Raw genomic sequence first — 9,988 nt, 5'->3', positions numbered from 1 at the left:
ATTATAAGAAAAAGTTTGAATGATATAAAAATTATCTACCTAGCTTTGTTTTGAAGAGTCCTTATTTCAATTTCTTCAGGTTTATCAAATTTCTGTCAGCATTTAAAAATTTGTTTCACTATAAAGTTGATTGCAAACATTTTTATTTCAAATTCTATTTAGTTATAATTCTGTCTATAGCTAGGCTGCATATATTTTGTTATTTTAATTGCAATGTTTTCTTGATATACATTAATGTTTATGCAGTCATCCCAATATTAATATTTTTTGCTTTATAAAAGACATGTGAATGTGTCTATTGCATCAACAATATTTGTATAGATTTATTCTTCAGCACCATTATTCCCACTCTTGTGATTATGTTTTATTTGTTACAGACAATATATTATTGCATTGTATGGGTTTAAAAAATATATCCTATACTTACCTTTTTATTAATGAAATAATTGATATACTTAACTTTCTACCATTTGTGTTCTAAATTTTACCATCCTGTTGCTAGTTTGGCTTCTCTGTTTATTTTGTCTTCTGTTAAATTCATAAAGAAACATTATATTATAGCACTGACTTGGTTCCCACTTATTTTTTTGTTTTGTTTTGTTCTGCTTTTTAAAGATTTCTTATTAAATCACCATGAGATGCACAAAGCTGTTCATGGTCGGGTTTCAGTCATTCAATGTTTCAACATCCATCCCTCCAGTGTACCCAGTATCCCTCCCTATTCCTTCCCCTCCCAACACCTACCCTGTGTAAAACACAAAAATAAAAAGAAAAGGAGCGCAGGCGGCGAGGCAGGTGAAGGAACGGAGCCAAGACGGTTGGTCTCACCGCAGTTTATTCCAAACTTCTTTCTCCATTCTCCTCTGATCCTCCTCCTGCTTCTTCCTCCCCCATGCTACTTCATTCTTCTTCTCTGCTCCTCTCTGGAACTCCTCTCTCTCGATCTGTGGATCTGGCCCCCAACCCACTCTTACAGCCTAGTTAAATCCCCCCAGCATGAGGGGGTTGGGGCGTACACATAGGTGTGGTCAGCAATAGGGTAAAGTTCCTTTCCCTCAGGGGATGCTTCTCCTAGGACTTAATTCTCTTTCAGCAGGAGGATCCACCCAAGGGCGGAGTCCCATGAATGTGTTTCTCTTCTCCTCAGCCAGCAAACATATAAGAATTCATAATATTAATCATTTTGTATGGACACAATAAGAGATGCATTAAAGCTTATAAAATTGCTCTCCTGGGGCCATCTCAATCTCAGACTACAGTGCTCAGGCCAGATCAGTCTTTCCTATCCCTGGCAGGGTCCCAGTCTCATAATTACTATTGGATCATGACAGCATTTGTCTATGATCAAGCTCTTAACTTATAGTTAAGAATTAGGCACTTTGGCCAGGCCCATCTCAATGCCAGGGTAGCACATAACTCACCGCTTATGTACTACCTCATCGGCACCCCGCTTTTGGGGTGCTAGGAACTGAGGGCAACTGAGGCTTAAGTGGAGAAAGCAGATGCCCGGGAGGGAATAATATTCGAGGCCAATTAAGTCCTAAGTTATAAAAACATAATATTGTCTTCTTGTGTCTTTACAAAAAAGACATAGCTTTAAGTAAATTATTCAAAAGGCATAAAGAGGAGATAAAGGCAATGTTATAATATTCAGTGTCCTAGGAAGTTCTGACCTTACCAATTAACAGAGTTTGATTAGAGGAACAGCAGATAAACTGGTAGAAGTGGTTACAGATAAACAAAGAAATGGGAGTGACTCGGGAGCACTTTGATGGGTGTGACTGATAAACCTAAGCTCCTAGTGGCAAGGGGGAAAGGACAAACCAATGATATCCAACACTACCCCCTCTTTATTACTCTCTCAAATTTGGGGCATTATGATTTGCAATACAGGTACTGAGAGGCCATCATGTTTGGTCCTTTACCCACTCTCAGCACATATCTCCCATTCAGAGCAATCTCTCCAACCATCACTGGTCCCTACTTTATTTTTACCTTATCAGATTATTCTCCACCCACCCACCCCCGTCCCTTCAAACACACACACCTATAATGACCGGATCTCTTGAAACATGCCAGGTCACTTTAGAAATATTTTATAGTTAAGGGCCAGGTTCTAACTAAAGCTACCGAGAAGAAGATGCCCCCAATTGCACCATTACCCTCCAGGGAGATTAAGAGGCTAAATCTTGACACAATGGAATACTATGCAGCTGTCATAAAGGATGAAGTCATGAACTTTGCATATAAGTGGATCAACATGGAAAGTATTATGCTAAGTGAAATAAGTCACAAAGAAAGAGACAGATAGAAAAATTGCACTCATATGCGGAATATAAAACAACAGAATGGGAGACTAACACCCAAGAATAGTAGCAATAAGTACCAGGAGATTTTCTCCAGAGCTTGGAAGCCGGCCTCACATACTGCGGGAAAAGGCAGCTCAGGTAGAGAAGGGACCACCAACTGAAGTGTGGTGGAGAATCCACTCGGGATGGGAGAGGCGGGTTGAAAGCAGACTAGAGATTGAACACGATGGCCACCCAGTACCTCCATTGCAAACCACAACACCCAAAAGGAGAGAGAGAACAAAAAGGAATTCCCTGTCAAGGGGGTGGTGTGGGGTGGAGGGGACAGGATGGGGGGGTGGGAGGGACCCTGGGACCATCGGTGGAGGAGAGGGATGGGTACTCGAGTAATGTATGACTGTAACACAAGCACAAAACTCTAATTGTGCCCTCACGGTGACTCATTAATTTAAAAAAATTAAATTAAAAAAAAGTAAAGGAAGAGAGACAGAGACAGCTGCCCCCAGGAAAAAGAATGCTGTGTCAATGCTGACAGGCAAGGCTAGTCACATTCCTCCTCCTCCTTCTCCAGCTTCCATCTTCCCTGTACTGCCTCGCAGCACCCTAAACAGAAGCCTGCTGGGAAAGAATAAATGTAATTTGTGGGGTCCTGGAGAGACTTCGAGGATATGATTTAAAGGTAATGCCCAAATCACTGTGTCACTGTCATCCTATTATTCGTCAATTTACTCGAGCGGGCACCAGTAATGTCTCTATTCCTCCCAGCCCTGAGATTTTAGCAGCCTCTCCTGGAGACTCTTTCCAGGTCAGGAGAATGAGACCTATTGATACTGGTTTTGGCCAGTATATACTGATATATTGATATATACTGATATATATTGATACTGGTTTGGGCCAGTATATGGAATATCAATATTCCATACCTATTGATATGGAATATGCCACAGGTAGCTTGCCAGGCTCTGCCCATGTGGGCAGGATACTCTCAGTAGCTTGCCGAGCTCTCTGAGATATATATATGTATATGCGTGTATATATGTTATATATGTATATATACACATGTCATATATGTATATATGTTTAATATATGTATATATACATATATGTATATATACACACACACATATATATATATAACTCTCTATGATTTGTTGCCTACTGTCTGAACTCCATCAAATCTCATGTGGTAATTATGGAAAATAGGTAGGAAGTGTCTTATAATGTGTCACGCAACCGCGAAGCAGCCGCGTGGTCCTGAAAGTGGCCTGGAGCATGAGGTCAGTTGGGTAGTGGAGGTCAGCTGCCGGGGCTGGGTCCCTTGGGGCAGGGAGGATTCTCACCGGCCCACCCTCTGGGGCGCCCCGAGTGGAAACAGCCTGGCATGGAGTCCCATTGCCCAAAGAGTCGTGCTAATTCCTTACCCCACATGGAATTTACTGCTCGCCCTTAGGTAGCATTTGAAACCACAGCCCTCCCTCACAAGTCTAGTCGGTGCAAAATCCAGAATGTCCTGGGGTCAGGAAAGGATGTGCACTTCTCGCTTACAGATGGCATCAGGGGAAGGAGATGGAAAGAGAAATTGTGCTGAGTTGCTTCTCACAAAATGGCAATCCAGGGAGACCTCTCCAAGGGGAAGACCATGAACACAGATCCCCCGAGGGAGAGGAAATTGCACCTGTCCATCTTCACCATACACCACTTTCCCCCCAAGTGATGTTACCCAGTGCTTTATAAAAGCTTGCGAGTACTCTTGTCATTTCTCAATAGCTTCCACTTCAGGTTCAATCAGGTAACATTCTAGTTCACATTTTATAAATTCATTTGTCTCCTTGCCCAACAAAGGTTCATTATTATGTAGATTTCTGGTTAATGAAATCAGAATCTGAGAGGCATATTTTTATAACTGTCTTGTAATCTCATGAAATATTTTCTGACTTATAAAGTCTATGTTCATACTATTTTATAATACCAAAATTTTACATATTATACTCCAGCTAATATTTTACTCCAGATAATGTTTTACTAAGTTGAAGTTATAATACAAATAGGTTACCTTAATATGACTACCTAACTGACATAAATATTTTTTTTCAAGTCTCAAAGAAAAGGGACTGTTTAATCATTAAACATGAATCCTTAAAAATTCCTCAATCTTTCCATTTGTAAGAAAATATTTAAATCTGATAGAAAAAAATTGGAACATAATCTGAATAGCAGTCCACAAGAGTTCCTAAAGATGCCAATGATCTGGAAAAGATCAATCATTACAAAATGCACCGAAATTACATAACTGTTGCAATAATAAGTTATCAAAATTGAAACTATAATGAACAGTGTTATGTTTATGTTTTAAAGAAAAGTTTACACCACTGGCCACAGGGCGTGTTGAGCCAGTGACATGCATCATGCACACTGTGTGGATATACAGGGTTGATTGTGGGACTTTCGAGAAGAAAGTCCCTTATTGTAAGCTAGCTTTGGGCTCTCACTTTTCCCCAGCCTTGTTGGTCTGGAGCCTAGTTTCTTTCTATTTTTTTCTTTTTTGGGTCACACCCAGCGATGCACAAGAGTCACTCCTGGCTCTGCACTCAGGAATTACTCTTGGCGGTGCTTGGCGGACTATATGGGACTCTGGGGATCGAACTCATGTTTGCCCATGTGCAAGGCAAACACCCTACCCGCTGTGCTATGCTATAACTCCAGACCCCTAGAGCCTAGTTTCTTAAAACCAGGTCATGACCAATATGAGGACATGTAACTTCATGTGGAGGATCATGCAAATCTTAACAACCTGTTGTGAAATAAATTTTTATTGTTTATGAATGAATGTTCGGTGCATGGATATTTTCCATAGCTATATGAATCTGAAAACGTCCTGGGTATCCTACTCAGGTTGTTTGTCCCTTTGGGGACAGTGATCTTTGAGCCTCTTGTTATTTTACAGAGAGGCATAGAAAGGAAGTTGATACTAAGGAATGATTAACCCAGTCAAGTGAGGGCTGTATCTTCTCAAGAGTGATAATGAATCCTTCAAGATAACAAGGAGAGCTGGCTAAAGCAGATAGTCTTTGGGGATTTAATGCTTTAGCCAAGAGGGTATCAATTTTATTTTTATTATTTTCCCACCCTGTTATATCATGAGTTACAATGTAGAGAAATACTGACTTTCTTCATCTGGAATCAGGGGCTATTGTCCAAGGGACCACAGAGAAAAGAAATTTCATGAAAAATAAGTTGCATGGTATAGTTCCTAAGAAACAACTTCCCCTCATTTAATTTTGGCTCACATGACCTCTTATAGCCTAGTTCTCCCTCTCAGGGAATCTGGCAAGGTATCGAAAGCATCCTGCCCACACGGCAGAGCCTGGCAAGCTCTCCCTGGCATATTTGATATGCCAAACACAGTAACAATAGTGGGTCTCATTCCCTTTACCCTGAAACAGTCTCCAATGTGGCACCGCTGGGAAGAACGAGTAAAGAGAGGCTGCTAAAATCTCAGGGCTAGGACAAATGAAGATGTTACTGGTGCCTGCTCAAGCAAATCAACGAACAACAGGACGACAGTGCGACAGTGCTACAGTGCAAGAACTTGTGTCTGGGAGATAGTACAGCTTGATGGTGTATTTCTGTCATTGCAGGACACAGCCCTAGAAGTTAGCCTACGTAATCCCCAAACCACAGGGGTTCCTAATGTGTCCTAAGTGTGTCCTAAACAGAATATATTGGTTCTGAAAAGTTCTATCACAGGGCATGAGCAGTACTGCATTCTCTGACCCTCACATCGATCCACAGTCTAGTTGACCAAGAAGTACGAGTGGACTCCAGGTGCTTCTGAGAACCACTTGGCACCTCCCTCGAGAAAAATTTAAATAAATAAAATACAAGTACTCAAAACATTGGCCTGAGTGGTAGTCCAATGGGTAAGACATTTGCCTTGCATGCAGCCAACCCAGTTGGATCCTTGGCACAATATAGGGTTCCACGAGCCAGCCAGGAGTGATCCCTGAGCACAAAGCCAGGAGGAAGCCTGGAGCACTGCCAGGTATGGACCCCAATGAAACAGAAAAGACTTCGAAATACTGAAATGATTAGCATGACCTTTCATATACTCAGGTATTATCTGCACTATATTAAGAAAGATTGTTTTGTTTTTTTTGTAGTCAGAGCCCTCACACTTGCTGGAGGAAATGTTGTCTACAAGTAGTTTCCGGCAGTGATTTTCTTGAACCTTGGTCATCTCGGCCTACTCCTTAGCAAGTGTATATGAATGACGTGAAGAATGAGTACCATTTCCTGATTTCTCTACTGGACCCTTGCAGAACATTGCTGAATTTGAATCTATGGTTTATATTTGAAGTGAAATTTAATAGTCCTAGATTTTCCCCATCCTCTTTGAGTTAGGGAGCGATAGCACAGTGGTAGGGCGTTGGCCTTTCACGCGGCCGACCCATGTTTGATTCCTCCACCTCTCTTGGAGAGCCCGGCAAGCTACCGAGAGTATCGCGCCCGCATGGCAGAGCCAAGCAAGCTCCCGTGGCATATTGGATATGCAAAAAATAGTAACAATAAGTCTCTCAATGAGAGACGTTAGTGGTGCCCGCTCTAACAAATCGATGAGCAATGGGATGACAGTGACAGTGACAGATTTATTTTTTGGCTTTTAGACTTTAAAAAGAACAGAGCTCTGTGGACACCCCTGGTTTCAATACTCAGGGTTCACACCTAGCAATTCTGTGAAAAGAAACTAGGTATCCCACATACAAAACAGAAGTTCAGTTGGTTGAGCTAGCTCTATAATCTCTATCATGGGTCATTGATGCTAACGCCCCCTCTCAGAGAGCCTAGCGAGCTTCCAAGAGTCCACCCGCTTGGCTATCACAGTGCTAATGTTAATATCAGGGTTCTATATTTTTAAAAATATGATAATAATGTAGGTATAATTAGTACAAGTTATTCTTCATAAAAATTTTTACCTATTTTTGTTCTATCTTTGAAGTAGGTACAGAATAATTTCATAAAGTCACTTAAATAACATTAATAGCCATATTTAGAGCCCAAATTCTTTCCTTTGTACTTGTTCTTTTTTAGGGACATAATATACAAAATTTTCTGAATTTCTGTGGTCTGAAATTGCTCAGAAATTGTAAGTCAAGAAGATTAAGACAATGATCGATAACAAAATGGCTTGTCAAAACTAATGAGAAGAATATTTAATAACTAGTTGTCAGGAGAGTTCTGGAAAAAAATAACACATTTGGAGATAGGCTACAAGGGAATTAGTTCATCTGTTCATTTTTATCTCATGAGAAAAGATAAATGTGGAATTTTGATGCTAAATAAGAAAATTAGGATGAAGAAATATAAGGAACCACAGAGCAGGTAAGAACGCACTATTACCATATAACAAATACTTGAATGGCATATAATACCACAAGAGTAGAGAAAAGAGAATTGAAAGATGCAATATTAATCCAATAAACAAATAACCCTTATATTGTGTTTGTAACCTAGGTCACAAATATGTTTGAAAAATCAATTTTCCATGTCACTTTGACACTTGGGTCCAGGTAAGTGATTATATGAGCAGAAGCAGTAACTCTTTGGAATATTGTTGAGGTTCTTGCAAGATCTTATAAGACTTCACATGTCACTGATTCTACATGTAGGTCTACACTTTTATTTTCAGCCATTAGTATCTTTCTTTTCCTTTGACAATGGTTTTATATTCTTCCATACATCATACAATCACAAATAATGATCCAACGTGATTTACACACAGATATATAACCCAACCTCAGAAAGACAACTCTCCCTAACAACAGATGCTCATTGTTATTTGAAACACAAAATCTTTCCAATGAGGCTTTTAAAACAGCAAAGATCCTGATACTTCTCTACATTTTTATATTAAAAAAATCCATGGTGAACCTTTTTTGACACAGAATTAGGTACTGTGAGTTCATAGTGATAGAACTTTTCAGAACCAATGTAATCAGTTTAGGACACAAGGTTTCAGGTCAGAGAGTAGATCCTACCTGTTGGCATGATTGTTTTTCCCAGCAGAGACATCACAGCTAATGTCAATCATTCTTCTGAGTTGCTATAGATGTATCCTTAAAGGATGCAGCTCTCCCTCTCTCTCTCTCTCTCTCTATATATATATATATATATATGCATCTCATATTAAGCATCTCATGTATACATGAGAAGTAGCATGAGAGTGATGGAAATCAGAGAGGAATTTCAGAGGATCCTTGAAGAGCAAAGCTCCAGAGCAACAGAGATCAGAGGCACGGCAGTTTGTGGTCTGAGGTTGCTCACTTCACCTCAATTCTCTGGCAGCCTGAGGACAGGAGCCTGACCATGAAATTGGTGGAATCTCACCAATTTATCAAAGATATCCTTGAGATCAAGTGACCGAAACCAAAATCATTTAAAATGTTCATATCTTCATTCCCCCAAATCTCCCATGAAACAAATCTCCCCCACCTGCAAGGCACTCGGGTATCCTTCAGATCAATCTCTGTTTCCACAGCACTCTCTTGAGAGCCCCCTTCACCTCTGCATTCCTCAGGCTGTAGATGAGCGGATTGAGCACCGGATTGAAGAGGCTGTAATACAGAGAAAGGATCTTCTGCTGCTCCTCGGGGTGGCGGGACTTGGGGGCCACGTACATGACTATGGCGCTGCCGAAGAAGAGCCCGACCACGCAGAGGTGGGAGGAGCAGGTGGAGAAGGCCTTTCTGCGGCCCTCCCCGGACTGGATCCTGAAGATGGCCATGAGGATGCGCGTGTAGGACACCAGCACCAGGCTGAGCGGCCCCACCATGATGAAGACACAAACTGCAAAGATGACAACTAAGTTGAGCCAGGTGTCCACACAGGCCAGCTTGAGGACAGCCAGCATTTCACAGAAGAAATGGTTGACTTCGTGAGGCCCACAGAAGGGCAGCCTGAGGAGGAGAACCACGTGGACGAGAGACAGGAGGGAAGCGAATACCCAGGAGAAGGCAGCCAGAACAGCGCACACTCTCCAGTTCATCATGACCGAGTAGTGCAGGGGGTGGCAGATGGCCACGTAGCGGTCATAAGACATTATGAGCAAGAGGAGGCACTCAGCATTACCCAGAGCCATGTAGAGAAAGGTCTGCAAGACGCAGGAGATGAAGGAGATTGTTTGTGTGGTCGACAGCATCTGGGGCACCGTGTTGCAGGCATAGGCTAAGTCCACAATGGCCAGGTGTGAGAGGAAGAAGTACATGGGGGTGTGCAGCCGAGAATCGAGCCAGATGAGCCCCAGGATGGCCCCGTTCCCCAGAAGTGTTAAGGCGTAGCACAGGGAGACGAGCCCAACGAGGAGTAACTGCATCTCTGGGCTGAGCTGGAATCCCAATAGAACAAATTCCGTGACCCATGTCTGATTCTCCCTCATGCCCCAGTGACGGAGGTTGTGCTCGTCTTGGGTTGCTGGTTGGGGCGTGCTGAGAAGCAAATGCAGATCTGGGTTAGTTTTTAGACAGGAAACTGCATCGGACACTGGGTACCAACTCGGCTAGCAAGCTTTTTCAGAGTCATCCTATGAAATCCTGACCCACAGTAAAGCAGAAGGAAAATCAGTTCATGTGAGTAATATATGCGAACATGGGGTGACATGTGATCTTTGCACTTCTACAAAATCC

At 41.9% G+C, this 9,988-nt stretch overlaps 1 protein-coding gene across 1 annotated transcript; it reads right to left on the bottom strand.

Annotated features, from left to right (window-relative positions):
- Positions 1 to 8,820: 8,820 nt before the first annotated feature.
- Positions 8,821 to 9,741, bottom strand: LOC129405677 (olfactory receptor 2A5-like). The gene has a single exon (XM_055142705.1). It carries the CDS (start codon positions 9,739 to 9,741, stop codon positions 8,821 to 8,823), a length of 921 nt encoding a protein of 306 aa, XP_054998680.1.
- Positions 9,742 to 9,988: the final 247 nt, after the last annotated feature.

The sequence above is a fragment of the Sorex araneus genome, chromosome 1 (genome assembly GCF_027595985.1).
Source record: "Sorex araneus isolate mSorAra2 chromosome 1, mSorAra2.pri, whole genome shotgun sequence".
NCBI classification, from domain to species: domain Eukaryota; kingdom Metazoa; phylum Chordata; class Mammalia; order Eulipotyphla; family Soricidae; genus Sorex; species Sorex araneus.
This window is presented reverse-complemented; position numbering and strand designations above follow the sequence as displayed.